This window comes from Molothrus ater, chromosome 27 (assembly GCF_012460135.2).
Source record: "Molothrus ater isolate BHLD 08-10-18 breed brown headed cowbird chromosome 27, BPBGC_Mater_1.1, whole genome shotgun sequence".
In the NCBI taxonomy this organism is placed as follows: Eukaryota; Metazoa; Chordata; class Aves; order Passeriformes; family Icteridae; genus Molothrus; species Molothrus ater.
Window position 1 is genome coordinate 2,430,349 of NC_050504.2, and position 23,723 is coordinate 2,454,071.

Below are 23,723 nucleotides of genomic sequence, written 5' to 3' on the forward strand. Positions count from 1 at the left end.
GCTTTAGTCTAATATAGCAATGAGGCATCTCCCCAGAGATATCATTCAGAACAGAAAATGCAGCTGAGTAAGAAAAAGTGGAAAAAACACTGCAAATGGATGGATGTAAGCAAATTATATCACATTATTCCCTCTGCATTTAGATGAACTTAATACACAGAGATGACCATTTTAATTTAATTTTTATTACTTTATCTTTTATTTTACTTTAATTTTTTATTAATTTTAAAATGTCTTTTTCTTTTTATTATCTACATTTTATTTTGATTCAAGTATATTTAACTTTTGAAGGCCAGTACCAATAAATCAGATGTTTTCAGTTTGATGCCACACTGCAAATTCAGTCCTGTTTCTGGCTGGACAAACTGCTTGTGGTTGCCAGTCCAGTGTTCCATGAGAAAGGGTTGGGAAGCTACTGCCTGTTCAGAGACACAGACACCATTAGAATTTGTTTGTCCAGTGTGGAAGGGTTTGAGGTTACATTTGAGAAAGGAAAATTGAGATTAAAATCCTCCCATACTTTTTTTTTTTTTTCTGTACATCAGCAGTTTGAAAAAGATCTAGAAGCATGAGGTGAAAAATGAATGACATGCCTCAGTCTGTATTGATTTGCTTCTTTTTTAATTCAATTATTTTACAGACCTTTCTATGGTACTGAAAATACTTGTGGCAAATACCAGCTTACTTTTTGTCAAGGGATTATATCTCACACCAAAACCCACTCAGCATAAGAACTTCTGAGTTTGTTTGTGGGTTTTTTGTCCAAAAGCTTATTTCTCCTTAAATATGAGGAATGCATGGATCAAGTCCAAATGTGGGAAAACGTCTCCATGAAATCTCTTGATTTACAGCTAAAATAGACAGGAGAAAATAATATTTTTTCCTCAGGAAATCATCAGCAGTAACCAGTGTCCCTGAAGTCAAAGTGACCAATTTACACTGCTCTCAGCGCAGGTTAGTGGTTTATCTCTCAGCAGCACTAGAGCAGCCCCTACAGCCCCATCGGGTGAAAAACAGGTGTTTTTTATAGTTTTATAGTGAAATTCTAATGGCAAATTCTGAGAAGGAAAGTGATTGAAGCAGAAGCATGTGGTTGTTTCAAACAGCTGCTCTACAAGGAGTTAATTGGAATTATACTCAGAAGTGCCTTAAAGAAAAGGGTGTTTTACACCAAGCTGAAACAAGTAATTCTTCATGTTCAAGTTGTGAGAACTCAGCAAGTTTCAAGTTCAGGTTTTTGCAAAATTTCTTGAGTTTTTGGGAAGTTTTTTACAGTTGTGATATACCAGTTTTGAGAAAATAAATTTCTGTCAAGGAAGACCTTAATAATAAAGTTAAGGGATTCTGAAGAACAGTAAAGAACCTGATCATTCCAGAGTAGCTATGAACCAACAATAAAATGTTCCTGGAATTGTGTGGCTTCCACAGATTTTAAAATAATAGTTCAGAGTGGCATTTTGAGGTGGTCTTGTGATAATTCCCACAGCAATGGGAATGTTGGAAATGGCAATTCACTCAGCTTTGGGACAAGGATTGCTCTGAAGGTAAATCCAAGTGAGTATAATACAAGAGGAATAAGGAAAAAACAATGTGAAGGAAAAAGAATCTTCAGAGTATATTCCACTCTTCTGTTTGCATGTAAGTTGTCAGTTATTGATGTGTAGCTGGCCTTGTGTAGGCTAGAAAAAGAAAATACTGAATGTGGAGGCTGCAATGGCAGTTTCTAGAAATCTCTGTGCATCTGTTGGAATGCAAATAGAGGAGTTGCTCTGTAGATTGCCTGTCTATAATTTTAGTTATACAAGAAGATTACAGAAGTGTTTGTGGTTTTGTTGTTTGGTTTGGATGATTTTGGGTTTAGTCTTGTTTCATTGGTTGGTTTTGGGGTTTTTTTTCCCCAAAACTGGAAATGTGAGGACAAAAGCAAATTCATAACTTAGAGAGGAATAAATCCTTAAGGCTTCATCATCTGTTTGGTGCTGTTCAGGGGATGGGGACACTGGGATGAGGAGTTTAGTCAGTTTTGATGTGAGATCCTGATGTTGCAGGCTGGTGGAAGCTGGGATAAGATAAGCCCTAACTGAGGTGGATGGACAAAGTGCTGTAGGAAAATTCCACTCCTGTCTTGCTTTTTCTTGTTCGTCTTGCTCAGAGTTAATTATTCTGATTTCTACAGAAGAAAAACCTCGATTTGAAACCTTTGTTTTGAAACCTTTGCTGCTATCACAGGAGGAGGGACCATAATCTGTGATAGATGTGAGCTGGGCTGGTGAGATAGGATCCCACAGCTCTGGGATTCACTGTTTGGAATTGTCATGAGGATTTTTTTCCCAAGCATTTCAATCACAGAATGGTCTGGGTTGGAAGGGACCTTAAAGACCACCTCACTCCAATCCCCTTCCCCAGACCTCATCACCTTCTCCAGGTCAGGTTTTGACCTAGAAAGTTTGAGAAGAAAACACCCTGAGAGATCTGTGAGGACACATCAAAGCTGAAAATCTCCTTTCACTCAGAAGCTGCTGCCAGCAGTTTTGGTAAAGCTCTTTGTCACTGTGAAACTCTGGAGGTGGCTACAACAAGCTGACTTTTGGAAAAGGGACAAAACTCTCTGTTTATCCAAGTAAGTGCCAGAAATGTATCAAAAACTGAACTTTATAATACTGTCTGGGTTTGAAAAGACAGGTGTCTGTTTAAGGAAGGCAGGAGCTGCTCTTGAAATGGAAAATGAAAATTCCTTCTTTCTGAATTATTATAATTTTGAAGAATTTTTGCATGTCCTTACCTGAACTTGATCACTGGAATCTATTGATGGGAATTTTCTTGAGTGTCTTTATCTTCCAACAATTTTTCTTAGTTTTTTTTTTTGGCAACCTGCAGTTTTAGTGTTTAGAAAATATCTGTGTACATGGATTTTCATCCCCAGGTAAGCGATCAGACTATCTGTAGGAGCAGGTAAGAACTTGATAGTTTTTAAAAATACCCATTTTCATTATCTGCATGTGAAATAAATGCAAAGCAGCTTTCATTTCAACTGCAGTGGCTCAGAGTTTTGGATGAGAATATTCCTGCCTGTGGGATTGGATGTGGCACAAGCCTTTAATAGAATGAGAAGAAATTTGCTGCTGTGTGTTTTGGCAATGTTCACAGGGAGCAACTTCTTTTAATTTTAAGCCAGATATGTTTGCCAGCAAATGAGATACCAGTAGAAGCTGAGTCCATTAAGGTTTTTATTACTGCACACAGCATTATTCTAAGTTCTCCCTGCAACTGGTAATTCACCTTCACAAATGGAAATAAGCTACTGGGGAAAAAATGTTGGGTTTTTTTTCCCTCGTGAAGGATTGCCTTGTAATTGTTTTTATGGCTAAAAGTAGACATACAGTTAAGATGGAGTGATAATTACTCCTTGGTGAAAAAAAAAAATCAGTTTCCAGTTTAAAGGAGAAAGAAAATGAAGGGATACATCCAATTAGGTGCAACAGGCTGATGGTGATATCTCTACTTAAGCCATGAGTCTTATTCCATAATTAACTATGGGTATTACAATTTACTACTCCCAATTTTGTTTAGTTGGTTTCTCTTCTAGGAAAGGAGGAGGTAAAAAGGCAAATATATTTCTTTGGATGGTTTTTGCAAAGCACTTTCTGGCTGTGTGAGCACAGGAAATGTTGGGAAATTAACTTTTGGACAAGGAACAAGAATTATTGTAAAACCAAGTAAGTGAAGAGGGATAATTTAATAATTACACTTCTGTGTTCTTTTTTTCTAAATATTTTTTAATTTGGTTGAAGGTTTAGAAAATCTTATCTCTGTTCTGGTGAGTACATAAGACTGAAAACCTTTTCATTATTGATTTTTCTTAACCCTTCTCAAATGTACTGTGTTACCAGGGCAGTGGCATGGAATGATTTAGACAAACCTTTTTTGTTCTTTTATCATCAATATATTGACACAATAATGGTTGCAGAGAAATGTTGCAATACTAAATGCTGTCTTTTTGTACCCATGAAATACCCAAAATTGGGGGGAAAAAAGTGAAATAGAAGACTTGTTTGCTTTTACAGACCCAAAATACATACTGAAGTGAGCAGAAAAGTATTAAATACTGTGATGTATGATAAGATTTAGGTTAGCAAAATTTCAAGCAGCAGAAGTAAATTGCTGTGAATACCATCAGCAGCAGAGCAAGACATTTTGCTTCCACAGTGGAACAATTCCAGAGAATCTGCTCAGTTCCTCTGCAGTGCTTTTTATAAAGACCCTTCTCACTGTGTGTCTGCTGGTGACAGGAGGGTCACTTTTGGTGGAGGAACTCATCTCTTTGTGCTTCCAAGTAAGTCTTCCAGGAAAAGCAGTGTTCCAGCATTTGTTTTCACTCAAAAATGGTGTTTGGCACATCCCAGCTCCAGTGAGAGCCCATTCTGTGCTGCTCCCAAGTCCTCAGCAGAGCTGGATGCAGAAATGTTCTTGTGCTCTGCTCCAGGGATCTTCTTCCAGATTTATCTGGAATTATGAATTCAGATTCCTCCTAGAGCCTCACAGAACAAACAGACAGGATAACTGCAAGTGTCTGTTCAATTCTGGGTGCTTTTTAGAAAGGAGTTTGTATATAAAGGAGTTTTCACACCCAAGCCAATATCAGACTTTTTCAGGGGCTAGGACACATTTCCTACCCATTCACAGGTTTTGGCAGGGCTACTTCAAAACTGCTGCATTGTTTGGGCAAGTTCAACAAGCAATATGTAATTGGAAGTCATTAGACTTCCAATGTAAAATTGAATTTAAATTTAAAATAATCTCATTCTACCAACCTGGATAACTTCATTATCCATTGAAATCCAGGATCCAATTGGTACTTGGGAGGCAGATATACCTGAGAAACAGAAATTAGTAGAGTAAAATGAACTTTCTTTTCACTTTGGAGAAAGAAATCAGAACAAACCTTTGTTCATATGCAAATCTCCAATTTGCAGTCAAAATTTAAATAAAATACCTGAGGAAGAAAGGAAGAAAACCACTCCAGACAGCATTCCCATATAATTTTTATCTACATCTGACTGGTTGGTTCTGGTTTTTTTCCCATTTTGAGCTGTGAAGGGCACAACTTTTTCTTCATAGGCAGGTCCTGTGGCTCACACCATGCTTTTAGATTAGTTCAGAGATGACTTTTGTAGAGAACTCTCAGGCAGGAGGGAGAAAGCAGATGTTTGGACAGGGGACACAGATAGTTGTGGTAAGAGTAGTCAGGTTAAGGAAGCAGCTTTTTTTACCTATTTACCTTCCTACTCTGCCAGATATTTTGCAAATGCAGCCAGCCCAAATTACTGTTCCATCATGCAGATCCACTGAGTGTAATTCTTCTTCAATTGTGATGATCTCAAATACTGCAGCAGTCTCACACTGTTTTCCTGCCTGTTCTGTAGAAATCAGGATAAATATCTTAGTAAGTCCCCATTCCTGACTTGTCATCAGAATGGTGTTTTCTGTCAGATTTTGCCTTGGATTCACAAGTGAGGAACTGTGGTCTTGCTGAATTCTGTGAGAAGCATTTCTCTTGCCCAAATGTCAGGAAACACTGAAGGAGGGGGGAATGCTGGTAATGAAAAGTGGTATGTAGAAAATGACAGGAGGAAACCCAAGACTCACCCAAGTGAGCACCACAATGTGTAGGTTAATTCATCTGCAGACTTCTTTTTATCTGGATTTTTTCAGGATGCAGTGAGTGATGTGTGCCCTGACTGGGTGCAGGAAGGAGAACTAAGTGGGGTTGCATTAATGCAATCTTCATTATTGCATTTCTGAAAACCTCCCATAAGCAATTCATCCACTTAAACATGTGTGGAACAGCTCAGGATATACAAGGAAGAGCTGAAATGGGCATATCCATCTCAGAAACTCGTTAGCAGGATGGTTAATTATCCAACTGCAAGGGCAAGTCCTCTTCCTCACCTTTATATTTCAGTGAGCAGATGTTTTCTGAATTCTTAGTGAGGAACAAGGAATGGAGGCTTGCAGTGAGGCTGGAAGTGTTTTCCTGTCTGGATAGATTACAGAATTGAAATATTTTATTGAGATGCCAGATATATGCCTAGATTTTCTTTGATAGGTTCAGTAAATCTGGGAGGGGATTATCTGAGTTCCCTCCTGTCCAGAAACCATCACAGAGCAGGAGTTTTCCTGTTTTGGGTGTATTTTCAGAACAGGAGGGGTTTTTGCAAAGGGATTGAATGATGTGTGAATTCAGGAAGCAGCTATGCAAAGCTGCAGTTTGGCAGAGGAACGAGGCTCAGTGTTAAACCAAGTAAGTGCATGATCTGAACAAGAGCATTTTGAGAAGTTTTGGAGAATCAGATGTTTGAAATCTGTAATATGTAATTATCCTGGGAGAGGAAGGGGAATCTCCTTCCATATCTGCTGCTCTTGGGGCTGAAATGAGAGTGGGGCTGGAACATTTAGTGGAAACAGAGCAGCAATAAAAAGCCTGGGGGTTTTTTGGTAAGGTCTGAGGGTTCATGGAGAGCTGTTATGAGAGGAGTCCTTCCAGGACTTTCTACTCACACAAAGGATGCAAGGACAAAATCATGAAAAGTCATGTAAATCAGTGTGGAGTGCCAGACAGATGACAAATCTTTCACCAAAATACAGAGCTGTCACAATTCTCAAGCTGCTTGATGTTCATGGTATTCCTTGGTAGAAGGAGATACTGCAGACAGTGTAAAAGAATGATTTTCCTTGTGCTTTTCACATTTATCCCTTTTGAAGAGCACCATAAGGTCTCCTCATGTGTGGAATTACTTGAGCAGGAAAGGAGAAGATGGCTCTTCAGAGAACTGGCAATTCTCTGTCCTTTAAAAAAAGTGATTTAATATGTATTAACAAGTATAGAGAAGCCTGCAGAAGCTCTGCTAAGGTGAAATAATGAGCCAGGTGTCCTTGGTAGATATTGTCCCCAGTCACATCTTCCCCTCCAAAACCACTCAGCACTAGGGAGTGCAGAGCTCCTGGGAATGTCTATCTTTCCAAAACACAGCTTTCAAAATAAATGGATTTATTGGATAAATAAATCCATTTATTTCAAAATAAATGGATAAATAAGTCCAATATTTATTATTTATTTATTGGAGAAATAAATCCATTATTTCAAAAGAAATGGATTTTCAGCTCTAGGATTTCTGTAGGGAGGGTCTTAATTGATTCCTGGCTATGCCAAAGCCTCCCAAGATCAGGGCACTTCATCATTCTTAACCTGTAAAAATATTGACACAAAACTTGTAAGGGGACAGAGGAGAGACACCCCAGACTTCATTTTTGGGGGTTCCCTAACAGGCATTTTGCACATGGTGTTTGATTTTGGTGACAGTAGAGTCTCCTGCCCTGGAAGGTGAAATGTGCAGAGGAGCCTGGGGGTTTTTGTAAGGCAGTTTTTGGCTGTGTGTACTCAGGAAATGCAGACAGACTGACCTTTGGGAGTGGAACCAAGCTGCTGGTAAAGCCCAGTAAGTATCTCCTCCCCAAGGACACGCTGCATTTTTAGGTTTTTTATCATATCTTCCTGAGGATACATAGGGAAAAGCTTCTTTACAATTCTTTGTTTACCAAATCCATAATTTATTATTTATTTATTGGATAAATTAATCCATTCTTTCAAAAGAAATCGATTTTCAACTCTAAGATTTCTTTAGAAATCTTCGTTGATTCCTGGCTTCCCATAATTAGGGCACTTCATGGTTCTTGACCTGTAAAAATATTGACACACAACTTGTAAGGGGACAGAGAAGAGACACCCTAGACTTCATTTTTTGGGGTTCCCTAACAGGCATTTTGCACATGGAGTTTTATTTTGGTGACAACAGAGTCTCCTGGAAGCTGAAATGTGCAGAGGAGCCTGGGGGTTTTTGTAAGGGAGTTTTTGGCTGTGTGTACTCAGGAAATGCAGTCAGACTGACCTTTGGGAGTGGAACCAGGCTGCTGGTAAAGCCCAGTAAGTATCTCCTCCCCAAGGACACACTGCACTTTTAGGTTTTTTATCAGATCTTCCTGAGGATACAGAGGGAAAAGCTTCTTTACAATTCTTTCTTTACAAAATCCAACATTTATTATTTATTTATTGGATAAATAAATCCATTCTTTCAAAAGAAATGGATTTTCAGCTCCAGGATTTCTGTAGGGAGAGTCTTAATTGATTCCTGGCTATGACAACGCTTCCCACAATCAGGGCACTTCAACATTCTTAATCTGTAAAAATATTGACACAAAACTTGTAAGGGGACAGAGAAGAGACACCCCAGCCTTCATTTTTTGGGGATCCCTAACAGGCATTTTGCACATAGAGTTTTATTTTGGTGACAATAGAGTCTCTGTATTGAATACTGAATACTGTAATCAATACTGAATACAGTATTGAATACTGTATTCAGCTTCTCCTGCCCTGGAAGGTGAAATCTGCAGAGGAGCCTGGGGGTTTTTGTAAGGGAGTTTTTGGCTGTGTGTACACAGGAAATGCAGACAGACTGACCTTTGGGAGTGGAACCAAGCTGCTGGTAAAGCCCAGTAAGTATCTCCTCCCCAAGGACACGCTGCATTTTTAGGGTTTTTATCAGATCTTCCTGAGGATACAGAGGGGAAAACTTCTTTACAATTCTTTTTTAACAAAATCCACTATGTATTATTTATTTATTGGATAAATGAATCCATTCTTTCAAAAGAAATGGATTTTCAACTCTAGGATTTCTGTAGAAGTCTTAGTTGATTCCTGGCTTCCCACAATCAGGGCACTTCATCATTCTTGACCTGTAAAAATATTGACACAAACCTGCAAGGGCACAGAGGAGAGACACCCCAGACTTCATTTTTTGAGGATCCCTAACAGGCATTTTGCACATAGAGTTCTATTTTGGTGCCAGTAGAGTCTGCTTCGCTGGAAGGTGAAACGTGCAGAGGAGCCTGGGGGTTTGTGTAAGGGAGTTTTTGGCTGTGTGTACTCAGGAAGGACAAACAGACTGACCTTTGGGAGTGGAACCAGGCTGCTGGTAAAGCCCAGTAAGTATCTCCTCCCCAAGGACACATGACACTTTTCGGGTTTTTATCAGTTCTTCCTTAGGATACAGAGGGAAAAGCTTCTTTACAATTCTTTCTTTACAAAATCGCCTATATATTAATTATTGATTAGATAAATAAATCCATTATTTAAAAATAAATGGATTTTCATCTCTAGGATTTCTGTAGGGAGGGTCTTAATTGATCCCTGGCTATGACAAAACTTCCCACAATCAGGGCACTTCATCATTCTTGATCTGCAAAAATATTGACACAAAGCTGCAAGGGGACAGAGGAGAGACAACCCATCCTTCGTTTTTGGGGATCCCTAACAGGCATTTTGCACATATTGGTGACAGTAGAGTCTGCTGCCCTGGAAGGTGAAATCTGCAGAGGAGCCTGGGGGTTTTTGTAAGGGAGTTTTTGGCTGTGTGTACTCAGGAGGGACAAACAGACTGACCTTTGGGAGTGGAACCAGGCTGCTGATAAAGCCCAGTAAGTATCTCCTCCCCAAGGACACACTGCATTTTTAGGTTTTTTATTAGATATTCCTGAGGATACAGAGGGAAAAGCTTCTTTACAATTCTTTCTTTACCAAATCCATAATTTATTATTTATTTATTGGAGAAATAAATCCATTCTTTCAAAAGAAATGGATTTTCAGCTCTAGGATTTCTGTAGGGAGGTTCTTAATTGATCCCTGTCTATGACAAAGCTTTCCAAGATCAGGGCACTTCATCATTCTTGATCTGTAAAAATATTGACACAAAACCTGCAAGGGGACAGAGGAGAGGCACCCCAGACTTCATTTTTGGGGGATCCCTAACAGGCATTTTGCACATATTGGTGACAGTAGAGTCTGCTGCCCTGGAAGCTGAAATGTGCAGAGGAGCCTGGGGGTTTTTGTAAGGCAGTTTTTGGCTGTGTGTACTCAGGAAATGCAGACAGACTGACTTTTGGGAGTGGAACCAGGCTGCTGGTAAGGCCCAGTAAGTATCTCCTCCCCAAGGACACACTGCATTTTTAGGTTTTTTACCAGATCTTCCATAGGATACAGAGGGAAAAGCTTCTTTACAATTGTTTCTTTAGAAAATCCATCATTTATTATTTATTTATTGGATAAATAAATCCATTATTTCAAAAGAAATGGATTTTCATCTCTAAGATTTCTGTAGGGAGGAGTCCCTAACAGGCATTTTGGACATAGAGTTTTATTTTGGTGACAATAGAGTCTCCTGGAAGGTGAAACGTGCAGAGGAGCCTGGGGGTTTTTGTAAGGGAGTTTTTGGCTGTGTGTACTCAGGAAGGACAAACAGACTGACCTTTGGGAGTGGAACCAGGCTGCTGGTAAAGCCCAGTAAGTATCTCCTCCCCAAGGACACATTTGTAGGGTTTTTATCAGATCTTCCTGAGGATACAGAGGGAAAAGCTTCTTTACAATTGAAGGCAGGAGGGCATGGGGGAGGAGGGCACATTCTGAACAATGAGTTTCTAACTCTCTGCCAGGTTGCTGTGAGTGGAGCAGCTCTGAAAGTGCTGCTGTGCTGAAAATCAGTGAATGTGTTTGTGTTGTGGAGCACCTCAGCTGGAGGAACCTCCTGGGGAATGTTTTTGAGCTTATAATTCATGAATAGCCTTTGTTTATTGAGAAAATTAGACAGAGCTGCTTTCTGGGACTTGGCTTTGCGTCCCTTACTGGATTTATTGTCAACAGGGAAAACTAGAACCTTAGATTGTTTTTTTCTGGAAGTTTCTGTTTATTTTTCTTTGCTTCTTTCCCTTACTGGATTTATTATCAACTAAACAAAGAGGAGAAATTAGAACCTTAGATTGGGTTTTTTCTGGAAGTTTCTGTTTAATTTTTCTTTGCTTCTTTCCCTTACTGGATTTATTATCAACTAAACAAAGAGGAGAAATTAGGAGCTTAGATTGGTTTTTTTCTGGAAGTTTCTGTTTCATTTTTCTTTGCTTCTTTCTTCAATGGCTCTGGTCCCTTGCTTAGCTTCTGGCTGCTCTGCCTGACTCCTTCTTTAGACCATGAGAAGTTTTAGAAACAGCTCTGTTAGTTCGTTTAAAACGTGGTGGAAATTTCATCCCCTTCTGAAATGTCAAACAGTGTGTTCTGGCTGTTAAAGGCTGAGGCTTTTCTGCTTTACCATTTTTTGTATAAAGGTTGATTACTGTGGGATAACTGAGTCATCCTGGAAACTCACCTTTGGGAGAGGCACAAAACTAATTCTGAAAGCAGGTACACCTAAAAACAAATAGTTGTTTCACATTATAAGGGCAAGGCTGAGATTCTCCTCTCTCCTAAACATTGCAAAGATTGCCCAAGAGCTTCACCTACATTAAGCTGATAGGGTTTGGGTTTCTCCTGCATTCGGAATTGTTTCTGTCTCCAGACATCAGAGGTATGCAGCTGGAAAAACATCCTAATTTAGATTTAAATGGATGTGACAAGGGTGGAATCTGTTTTCCCCTTGATCTCTTTTGGAAAACACACATATTTGTGTGGACCCAAAGCTGTGTGTGGTTTTTGTTAGCGAGTGTGTCACTGTGTGAATTCAGCATCTGGCTGGAAAGTGACCTTTGGGAGTGGGACACAACTGGTAGTGAAACCAGGTAGGTGGAAAACCCGAGGGAAGTTATGGATAGAAAGGCCTAATTCCTCTTTCCAGGAAAGCATTGAAACAGCCATTTTAAATGGAATTTAAATTCCATTGTTCTTTCCTTCTGAGAGCAGCTGAAGGTCAGAGCTTGACCTTGCACCAGAGGGGAAAAAAAAATCATTATGAAGTTAAAAATCTACTTGGGGGCCTGGATTTTCCTGTGCCATGTGTGTCACTGAGAGCTGTGAGATTTTTGAGTAATTCTCACCACTACTGCCTGTTCCCAGAAACCTCCCAGACCTGCAGACCTCTCCCTGTCCTTTTATTTCCATTTTCCAGAACCCAGAAAAGGTTCTCATTAATTCCCAGAGGTTGCAATTCCTTCTCTGCTGGGAAAACTTTCTTAGCCTTTGTTCTGTGTCTCCTACTTCTGGCTACAGAGAGGTTTCCATCCAGGTTTGCACTCCTTGACAAAAACAAAAATAAAACAAAGAAAAAAAAATTTTAAAAAGTAGCTGGGCTGTAATAGGGGAAATTTTTGTTTGGGGGAATCAAAAAATGTGTTTGGTGCAAGAAGGTCCAGGAGGAGATATTTGTTTTTAATGCTGATTTAATGCTGAAGGAGGAAATTTGCTGTGGGGTTTCTTAGCATGAATAAAGGAGAAAACTTCCAGTCAGTGCCATCTCTGCCCAAACTGAATGAAACCATAAACTAGGAGAAATCTTTACAGGAAATGTAGTTAAAATTGCCAAGGAGTTTACTTGGGTAGACTAAGTTTAAAAAAAAAAAAGTCAAGTTGAACCTAATTTGGTCCTGGAGGATAAAAAGGGTTTTTGTTTTGAAGGCAAGCACTGTGTGAATAACTATGGAGAAAAAATCACCTTTTTACGTGGAGTGCAGCTAAGGGTGAAACCAAGTAAGGTTTAAACCAGTTTTTGCTCAATGTTGTAGATAGAAAAAAGATGAAAAAGATCATACTAGTGATATGAGCTTATCATTGTTGTTGCTAGAAATGAAGGGATGGGACTATAGTGAAGTTAAGAATTATTTATTGCTTAGATAAACATTTATTTTAGAGGCTGTGAGATTTTAGAGGATTAAGTATTTGGCTATAGTTCAAGAGTAGTCACAAGTTTCTTTCTTACAGGGTAATATAGACCTTTCTAAACTCATACACAGTTGCCACAGAATTTATTTTACTTTTCTAACCTATTACCTTTACTTGCTTTTGTTGTACTGCAGATACTTTTATTTAATGGGCTGCTAACTCACATGCACACAGTGGCTTCTATTCTAACTTCTAAACTCTGAGTTTACTTTATACAATTACAATACTATAGACTCTTCACTATCTTACTCAATACAGTTTCTCACTTACTTAAGGCATATTCTCACCTACAACTATAGAAATATAAATTTATTCTTTTGCTGCTTAATATCTCTGTATTGTATTTCTATATCAATCTAAGCTTCTTCTAGGGCTGCAGATCAAATCCTTCAGTGTCTGTGGATATTTCTGTTTTTCTGATTCCCACATGAGCTGAAGACAAGTCTAGTGGAGAATGTCTTCAATTACCCTGTCAGTGATCTGTCCTTCCTTTCAGATACCCAGTGTGGGCTCCCGGACACATTTTGTGCCATGGCCATGCCAACAGGGGTTGCTTTTCTCTCTCAGCTTGTGCATGAGCTGAAAACTGCTGTGTGAGCTGTGGCACAAGCTCACATTGGCAGAGAATCACTCACAGAATTCCAGTTTCAGCTGAGAAGTGCACAAATTTCTTATTAACTCCTTCCATGTGGGTCAAAACTGTCCCATGGCCAGTGAGATTTTCAGGATACCCTTTCTAGGCTGGAGGTTCTTCAGTTATGGGGTTACATGTCCTCTCTCTCTCCTCTCTCTCCTCTCTCTCCTCTCTCTCCTCTCTCTCCTCTCTCTCCTCTCTCTCCTCTCTTCTCATCTCCGCCTTTCGACTTCCAAGCAGGATTTGCATCCACAAATCCAAGAGTGCTGGCATTCAGCCCTATCTGCTGGGTGCCCAGTGCTGCCAGGAGCTGGGCAAGGTTTTTGTTAGGGCAGGAAATGCTGTGTGAATTTGGATCTGGCAACAACAAGCTGACCTTTGGCTCAGGGACCAGACTCTCCATCCAGCCCAGTGAGTGCTCAGCTGCCAAAACAAAGCAACACACTCCATTTTCAGAAGGCTTCAAACTGTTTTTATTGTAGCCTGCATGCTTTTTGTACATTGTAACAAAGCTCATAACTTTACCCTTTACTCATTGGTCATGAGAGACAAAATGCTTATTGGAACAGGCAGTTGCAGGTTTCTCTTTTTTGTCCTTCTTTCTTTCTTGGTTTCTTGTCTTCTGTGTCTATGTCTTTTCCTACTTTGCTAGGAAATTCTTTCAGGGGTAAACATGGATCCTCTTCTCAAAATTCTCTCTGGCTCACAGAAGTCACTGTGAAACTTCTTGAACATTCCTGTTCTTCTGCACTTTCAGATCATCCGGAGCAGTCAGGGCTGTGGGATAGAGACAGGGAGGGTTTGTGTTTGCCCAGCTCTGGCAGGGCTGGGCAGAGCCTGGGGCAGAGCTGCTGCTCTCAGGAGGCTCCTGGGGCTTTTTGTTAGGGCAGGAAATGCTGTGTGAATTCAGGCTTTGCCTCCAAGCTGACCTTTGGCGCAGGGACCAGGCTCTCCATCCAGCCCAGTGAGTGCTCAGCTTTCTGTGTGTCCTTTGTCCAAAGTCCTGGAGTGTCCCCTGCCGAGTGCTCCACACATCCTTGGTGTGTCTGAGCCACCTTTGTGAGGGCAGGGAGATTTCAGCTGCCATTTCATTGCCTGTGGGTGCTGCAGGGCCGTCTCTGGGATGGGAACCTGCAGGAGATCCCCACTCCTTGAGCCCAGAGCAGGAGCAGCAGCCCCTCAGCCAGGGGCTTGTCCTTGCAGCTCCAGCAGTGCCCTTGGGGCTGCAATCAGATCCTGGCAGTTCTTCCCTTCAGGCTCTGCCTGCATCCTCCTGGCATTCAGCAGCTTCTGCTGGGCCCTGGGTGCCCAGTGCTGCCAGGAGCTCCTTGGGCTTTTTGTTAGGGCAGGAAATGCTGTGTGAATTCAGGCTACACCAAGGTGACCTTTGGCTCAGGGACCAGGCTCTCCATCCAGCCCAGTGAGTGCTCAGCTTTCCTGGGCCTCCTCTGGCCCAATCCCTTCCCTGTCCCCTGGGGCACCCTGTGGGCTCTGGGGCTCTGTGAGGGACAGAGCAGATTGGCAGCAGAGCACAGAGGCTCCTTCATTCATTGCTGCTGCTGCTGGGAACCTTCAGCAGAGGCTCTGAGATGCTGGCAATGCACAGAAACTCCCCTTGCACAGGGAGCTGCACTTGGAACAAGGGTTCAGGAGTGGATTTTCCCTTCTTCTGGGTACCAGCAGAGCCTCTGAGCCTGTTCAGTCTGACAGCTGTGCCAGGGCTTGGTCCAAAGGCATTTGGGGGCTGACAGGGACAATTTGTGATTTAGTGTGTCCAAAGTGATGCTGTGCACAGAAATCCCCCCTTTCCCTGTGCAAAGGGAGCTGTGCTTTCAGTGGGATCCCACAGCCAGCCAGTGGCTGGGGAAACTGGGGTGAAATGCTCAATGTAGTTTCTCTTTCTGTTGGAAAATGTCCTGGATAGTTCATGCTTTGAATCTGTGCAAAGGATTGGACAAACCCAGAGGCAAAACAATTTGCTTTCCTTGCTTTAAAACCTGGGGAATTGAGCTTTCTTCTCTTTGGGGTTTATTTATTTAATTTTTTTTTAATCCTGCAATGATTTAATGTAATTATTCTATGAGAGGAATGCTGTGGTGTAATGACTGCTCTAGACAGGCTTGAAAGACTGCCTGGCTTCTCTTTGCTTCCCTGGAATCCCAGACTGCAGAGCAGCTGAGGCAGAAGGAAAAGCTGGATTAGGCACTGAAACAGCCCCAGCCCCATCTTTCCATGAAGCAGCTGCTGCATTTTTGGGTCTTTCCTCAATGACTGGGGCACACAATATCTGTGGCTTTGACTGCTGGCCTGCAGGGTGGTTTTTGTTGGCTCCTTTCTCACTGTGTGAATGATGGCTACAAATTCACCTTTGGGAAAGGGACAAAGCTGCTTGTGAAACCAAGTAAGAAACAGGTTTATCTGGATTTCCCTCATTGATGGTGGGTTTAGGGTTTGAGCAGCAGAAGGGCTGACGGGGACAATTTGTGATTTATGGGAGCAGGGACAATTTGAGATTTAGGTGAGACAGGGACATTTTTCAATGTAGAGTCTCAATTTTGAGACCCTCATATAGATAAGAGCTAATAAATATTTAAAGCCAAACAAGAAATACCATCTCACACATTTAATTCAGGTGAGACAGGGACAATTGGTGCTTAGATGAGCCCAGGACATTTTGTATTTGAGGTGAGCCAGGGACGTGTTGCGCTCTGGCTGAGCCTGGAGAGTGGGGCAGGATGGCCCAGCTCAGCAATTGCTGCTTTCCCTTCCTTTCACTGCTTCATTCAACTCTGCTGGGAGAGCCAAATGTGCCTGGCAGGGCTGGGCAGAGCCTGGGGCAGAGCTGCTGCTCTCAGGAGGCTGCTGGGGCTTTTTGTTAGGGCAGGAAATGCTGTGTGAATTTGGATCTGGCAACAACAAGGTGACCTTTGGCTCAGGGACCAGGCTCTCCATCCAGCCCAGTGAGTGCTCAGCTGCCAAAACAAAGCAACACACTCCATTTTCAGAAGGCTTCAAACTGTTTTTATTGTAGCCTGCATGCTTTTTATACATGCTTACAAAGCTCATAAATTTACACTTTACTCATTGGTCATTAGAGAAAAACAAAATGCTCATTGGAATAGGAAGTTCAGGTTTCTCTTATTTATCCTCCTTTCCTCCTTGGTTTCTTGTGTTCTGTGTCTATGTCTTGGTTTTCCTACTTTGCTAGGAAATTCTTTCAGGGGTAAACATGGATCCTCTTCTCAGAATTCTCTCTGGCTCACAGAAGTCACTGTGAAACTTCTTGAACATTCCTGTTCTTCTGCACTTTCAGATCATCCAGAGCAGTCAGGGCTGTGGGATAGAGACAGGGAGGGTTTGTGTTTGCCCAGCTCTGGCAGGGCTGGGCAGAGCCTGGGGCAGAGCTGCTGCTCTCAAGAGGCTGCTGGGGCTTTTTGTTAGGGCAGGAAATGCTGTGTGAATTCAGGCTATGGCTCTGGCAAGCTGACCTTTGGCTCAGGGACCAGGCTCTCCATCCAGCCCAGTGAGTGCTCAGCTTTCTGTGTGTCCTTTGTCCAAAGTCCTGGAGTGTCCCCTGCCGAGTGCTCCACACATCCTTGGTGTGTCTGAGCCACCTTTGTGAGGGCAGGGAGATTTCAGCTGCCATTTCATTGCCTGTGGGTGCTGCAGGGCCGTCTCTGGGATGGGAACCTGCAGGAGATCCCCACTCCTTGAGCCCAGAGCAGGAGCAGCAGCCCCTCAGCCAGGGGCTTGTCCTTGCAGCTCCAGCAGTGCCCTTGGGGCTGCAATCAGATCCTGGCAGTTCTTCCCTTCAGGCTCTGCCTGCATCCTCCTGGCACTCAGCAGCTTCTGCTGGGCCCTGGGTGCCCAGTGCTGCCAGGAGCTGGGCAAGGTTTTTGTTAGGGCAGGAAATGCTGTGTGAATTTTGGATTCAACAAGCTGACCTTTGGCTCAGGGACCAGGCTCTCCATCCAGCCCAGTGAGTGCTCAGCTTTCCTGGGCCTCCTCTGGCCCAATCCCTTCCCTGTCCCCTGGGGCACCCTGTGGGCTCTGGGGCTGTGTGAGGGACAGAGCAGATTGGCAGCAGAGCACAGAGGCTCCTTCATTCATTGCTGCTGCTGCTGGGAACCTTCAGCAGAGGCTCTGAGATGCTGGCAATGCACAGAAACTCCCCTTGCACAGGGAGCTGCACTTGGAACAAGGGTTCAGGAGTGGATTTTCCCTTCTTCTGGGTACCAGCAGAGCCTCTGAGCCTGTTCAGTCTGACAGCTGTGCCAGGGCTTGGTCCAAAGGCATTTGGGGGCTGACAGGGACAATTTGTGATTTAGTGTGTCCAAAATGATGCTGTGCACAGAAATCCCCCCTTTCCCTGTGCAAAGGGAGCTGTGCTTTCAGTGGGATCCCACAGCCAGCCAGTGGCTGGGGAAACTGGGGTGAAATGCTCAGTGTAGTTTCTCTTTTTGTTGGAAAATGTCCTGGATAATTCATGCTTTGAATCTGTGCAAAGGATTGGACAAACCCAGAGGCAAAACAATTTGCATTCCTTGCTTTAAAACCTGGGGAATTGAGCTTTCTTCTCTTCGGGGTTTATTTTTGTTTTTTTAATCCTTCAATGATTTTATGTAATTATTCTGGGAGAGGAATGCTGTGGTGTAAGGACTGCTCTAGACAGGCTTGAAAGACTGCCTGGCTTCTCTTTGCTTGCCCTGGAAATCCCAGACTGCAGAGCAGCTGAGGCAGAAGGAAAAGCTGGATTAGGCACTGAAACAGCCCCAGCCCCATCTTTCCATGAAGCAGCTGCTGCATTTTAGGGTCTTTCCTCAATGACTGGGGCACACAATATCTGTGGCTTTGACTGCTGGCCTGCAGGGTGGTGTTTGTTGGCTCCTTTCTCACTGTGTGAATGATGGCTACAAATTCACCTTTGGGAAAGGGACAAAGCTGCTTGTGAAGCCAAGTAAGAAACAGGTTTATCTGGATTTCCCTCATTGATGGTGGGTTTAGGGTTTGAGCAGCAGAAGGGCTGACGGGGACAATTTGTGATTTATGGGAGCAGGGACAATTTGAGATTTAGGTGAGACAGGGACATTTTCCAATGTAGAGTCTCAATTTTGAGACCCTCGTATAGATAAGAGCTAATAAATATTTAAAGCCAAACAAGAAATAACATCTCACACATTTATTTCAGGTGAGACAGGGACAATTGGTGCTTAGATGAGACAGGGACAATTGGTGCTTAGATGAGCCCAGGACATTTTGTGATTGAGGTGAGCCAGGGACATTTTGTGCTCTCCAGGCTGAGCCTGGAGTGTGGGGCAGGATGGCCCAGCTCAGCAATTGCTGCTTTCCCTTCCTTTCACTGCTTCATTCAACTCTGCTGGGAGAGCCAAATGTGCCTGGCAGGGCTGGGCAGAGCCTGGGGCAGAGCTGCTGCTCTCAGGAGGCTCCTGGGGCTTTTTGTTAGGGCAGGAAATGCTGTGTGAATTCAGGATACAACAAGCTGACCTTTGGCTCAGGGACCAGGCTCTCCATCCAGCCAAGTGAGTGCTCAGCTGCCAAAACAAAGCAACACACTCCATTTTCAGAAGGCTTCAAACTGTTTTTATTGTAGCCTGCATGCTTTTTAGACATTCTTACAAAGCTCATAAATTTACACTTTACTCATTGGTCACCAGAGAAAAACAAAATGCTTATTGGAATAGGAAGTTCAGGTTTGTCTTATTTATCCTCCTTTCTTTCTTAGTTTCTTGTGTTCTGTGTCTATGTCTTGGTTTTCCTACTTTGATAGGAAATTCTTTCAGGGGTAAACATGGATCCTCTTCTCAAAATTCTCTCTGGCTCACAGAAGTCACTGTGAAACTTCTTGAACATTCCTGTTCTTCTGCACTTTCAGATCATCCGGAGCAGTCAGGGCTGTGGGATAGAGACAGGGAGGGTTTGTGTTTGCCCAGCTCTGGCAGGGCTGGGCAGAGCCTGGGGCAGAGCTGCTGCTCTCAGGAGGCTGCTGGGGCTTTTTGTTAGGGCAGGAAATGCTGTGTGAATTCAGGCTTTGCCTCCAAGCTGACCTTTGGCTCAGGGACCAGGCTCTCCATCCAGCCCAGTGAGTGCTCAGCTTTCTGTGTGTCCTTTGTCCAAAGTCCTGGAGTGTCCCCTGCCGAGTGCTCCACACATCCTTGGTGTGTCTGAGCCACCTTTGTGAGGGCAGGGAGATTTCAGCTGCCATTTCATTGCCTGTGGGTGCTGCAGGGCCGTCTCTGGGATGGGAACCTGCAGGAGATCCCCACTCCTTGAGCCCAGAGCAGGAGCAGCAGCCCCTCAGCCAGGGGCTTGTCCTTGCAGCTCCAGCAGTGCCCTTGGGGCTGCAATCAGATCCTGGCAGTTCTTCCCTTCAGGCTCTGCCTGCATCCTCCTGGCACTCAGCAGCTTCTGCTGGGCCCTGGGTGCCCAGTGCTGCCAGGAGCTGGGCAAGGTTTTTGTTAGGGCAGGAAATGCTGTGTGAATTCAGGCTACACCAAGGTGACCTTTGGCTCAGGGACCAGGCTCTCCATCCAGCCCAGTGAGTGCTCAGCTTTCCTGGGCCTCCTCTGGCCCAATCGCTTCCCTGTCCCCTGGGGCACCCTGTGGGCTCTGGGGCTGTGTGAGGGACAGAGCAGATTGGCAGCAGAGCACAGAGGCTCCTTCATTCATTGCTGCTGCTGCTGGGAACCTTCAGCAGAGGCTCTGAGATGCTGGCAATGCACAGAAACTCCCCTTGCACAGGGAGCTGCACTTGGAACAAGGGTTCAGGAGTGGATTTTCCCTTCTTCTGGGTACCAGCAGAGCCTCTGAGCCTGTTCAGTCTGACAGCTGTGCCAGGGCTTGGTCCAAAGGCATTTGGGGGCTGACAGGGACAATTTGTGATTTAGTGTGTCCAAAGTGATGCTGTGCACAGAAATCCCCCCTTTCCCTGTGCAAAGGGAGCTGTTCTTTCAGTGGGATCCCACAGCCAGCCAGTGGCTGGGGAAACTGGGGTGAAATGCTCAGTGTAGTTTCTCTTTTTGTTGGAAAATGTCCTGGATAGTTCATGCTTTGAATCTGTGCAAAGGATTGGACAAACCCAGAGGCAAAACAATTTGCATTCCTTGCTTTAAAACCTGGGGAATTGAGCTTTCTTCTCTTTGGGGTTTATTGATTTTTTTAATCCTGCAATGATTTTATGTAATTATTCTATGAGAGGAATGCTGTGGTGTAAGGACTGCTCTAGACAGGCTTGAAAGACTGCCTGGCTTCTCTTTGCTTCCCTGGAAATCCCAGACTGCAGAGCAGCTGAGGCAGAAGGAAAAGCTGGATTAGGCACTGAAACAGCCCCAGCCCCATCTTTCCATGAAGGAGCTGCTGCATTTTTGGGTCTTTCCTCAATGACTGGGGCACACAATATCTGTGGATTTGACTGCTGGCCTGCAGGGTGGTTTTTGTTGGCTCCTTTCTCACTGTGTGAATGATGGCTACAAATTCACCTTTGGGAAAGGGACAAAGCTGCTTGTGAAACCAAGTAAGAAACAGGTTTATCTGGATTTCCCTCATTGATGGTGGGTTTAGGGTTTGAGCAGCAGAAGGGCTGACGGGGACAATTTGTGATTTATGGGAGCAGGGACAATTTGAGATTTAGGTGAGACAGGGACATTTTCCAATGTAGAGTCTCAATTTTGAGACCCTCATATAGATAAGAGCTAATAAATATTTAAGGCCATACAAGAAATACCATCTCACACATTTAATTCAGGTGAGACAGGGACAATTGGTGCTTTAGGTGAGCCCAGGACATTTTGTGTTTGAGGTGAGCCAGGGACGTGTTGCGCTCTGGCTGAGCCGGGAATGTGGGGCAGGATGGCCCAGCTCAGCAATTGCTGCTTTCCCTTCCTTTCACTGCTTCATTCAACTCTGCTGGGAGAGCCAAATGTGCCTGGCAGGGCTGGGCAGAGCCTGGGGCAGAGCTGCTGCTCTCAGGAGGCTCCTGGGGCTTTTTGTTAGGGCAGGAAATGCTGTGTGAATACAGGCTTCAACAAGGTGACATTTGGCTCGGGGACCAGGCTCTCCATCCAGCCCAGTGAGTGCTCAGCTTTCCTGGGCCTCCTCTGGCCCAATCCCTTCCCTGTCCCCTGGGGCACCCTGTGGGCTCTGGGGCTCTGTGAGGGACAGAGCAGATTGGCAGCAGAGCACAGAGGCTCCTTCATTCATTGCTGCTGCTGCTGGGAACCTTCAGCAGAGGCTCTGAGATGCTGGCAATGCACAGAAACTCCCCTTGCACAGGGAGCTGCACTTGGAACAAGGGTTCAGGAGTGGATTTTCCCTTCTTCTGGGTACCAGCAGAGCCTCTGAGCCTGCTCAGTCTGACAGCTGTGCCAGGGCTTGGTCCAAAGGCATTTGGGGGCTGAGAGGGACAATTTGTGATTTAGTGTGTCCAAAGTGATGCTGTGCACAGAAATCCCCCCTTTCCCTGTGCAAAGGGAGCTGTTCTTTCAGTGGGATCCCACAGCCAGCCAGTGGCTGGGGAAACTGGGGTGAAATGCTCAGTGTAGTTTCTCTTTTTGTTGGAAAATGTCCTGGATAGTTCATGCTTTGAATCTGTGCAAAGGATTGGACAAACCCAGAGGCAAAACAATTTGCATTCCTTGCTTTAAAACCTGGGGAATTGAGCTTTCTTCTCTTTGGGGTTTATTGATTTTTTTAATCCTGCAATGATTTTATGTAATTATTCTATGAGAGGAATGCTGTGGTGTAAGGACTGCTCTAGACAGGCTTGAAAGACTGCCTGGCTTCTCTTTGCTTCCCTGGAAATCCCAGACTGCAGAGCAGCTGAGGCAGAAGGAAAAGCTGGATTAGGCACTGAAACAGCCCCAGCCCCATCTTTCCATGAAGCAGCTGCTGCATTTTTGGGTCTTTCCTCAATGACTGGGGCACACAATATCTGTGGATTTGACTGCTGGCCTGCAGGGTGGTTTTTGTTGGCTCCTTTCTCACTGTGTGAATGATGGCTACAAATTCACCTTTGGGAAAGGGACAAAGCTGCTTGTGAAACCAAGTAAGAAACAGGTTTATCTGGATTTCCCTCATTGATGGTGGGTTTAGGGTTTGAGCAGCAGAAGGGCTGACGGGGACAATTTGTGATTTATGGGAGCAGGGACAATTTGAGATTTAGGTGAGACAGGGACATTTTCCAATGTAGAGTCTCAATTTTGAGACCCTCATATAGATAAGAGCTAATAAATATTTAAGGCCATACAAGAAATACCATCTCACACATTTAATTCAGGTGAGACAGGGACAATTGGTGCTTTAGGTGAGCCCAGGACATTTTGTGTTTGAGGTGAGCCAGGGACGTGTTGCGCTCTGGCTGAGCCGGGAATGTGGGGCAGGATGGCCCAGCTCAGCAATTGCTGCTTTCCCTTCCTTTCACTGCTTCATTCAACTCTGCTGGGAGAGCCAAATGTGCCTGGCAGGGCTGGGCAGAGCCTGGGGCAGAGCTGCTGCTCTCAGGAGGCTCCTGGGGCTTTTTGTTAGGGCAGGAAATGCTGTGTGAATTCAGGATACGACAAGGTGACCTTTGGCTCAGGGACCAGGCTCTCCATCCAGCCCAGTGAGTGCTCAGCTGCCAAACAGAGCAACACACTCCATTTTCAAAAGGAATCAAACTGGTTTTATTGTAGCCTGCATGCTTTTTATACATTCTTTCAAAGCTCATAAATTTACCCTTTACTCATTGGTCATGAGAGACAAAATGCTTATTGGAACAGGCAGTTGCAGTTTTCTCTTTTTTATCCTTCTTTCTTTCTTGGTTTCTTGTGTTCTGTGTCTATGTCTTGGTTTTCCTACTTTGATAGGAAATTCTTTCAGGGGTAAACATGGATCCTCTTCTCAAAATTCTCTCTGTCTCACAGAATTCACTGTGAAACTTCTTGGACATTCCTGTTCTTCTGCACTTTCAGATCATCCGGAGCAGTCAGGGCTGTGGGATAGAGACAGGGAGGGTTTGTGTTTGCCCAGCTCTGGCAGGGCTGGGCAGAGCCTGGGGCAGAGCTGCTGCTCTCAGGAGGCTCCTGGGGCTTTTTGTTAGGGCAGGAAATGCTGTGTGAGTTCAGGCTATGGCAAGCTGACCTTTGGCTCAGGGACCAGGCTCTCCATCCAGCCCAGTGAGTGCTCAGCTTTCTGTGTGTCCTTTGTCCAAAGTCCTGGAGTGTCCCCTGCCGACTGCTCCACACATCCTTGGTGTGTCTGAGCCACCTTTGTGAGGGCAGGGAGATTTCAGCTGCCATTTCATTGCCTGTGGGTGCTGCAGGGCCGTCTCTGGGATGGGAA

At 44.1% G+C, this 23,723-nt stretch overlaps 1 protein-coding gene across 1 annotated transcript in view; it reads left to right on the forward strand.

Moving 5' to 3' along the window:
- Positions 1-23,723, forward strand: part of LOC118696794 (M1-specific T cell receptor alpha chain-like) — a 200,181-nt gene that overhangs the window by 152,332 nt on the left and 24,126 nt on the right. Inside the window, exon 4 of the mRNA XM_054517466.1 lies at positions 23,507-23,557. Coding sequence (XP_054373441.1) covers positions 23,507-23,557 — 51 coding nt within the window. The remainder of the gene's footprint in view (positions 1-23,506; positions 23,558-23,723) is intronic.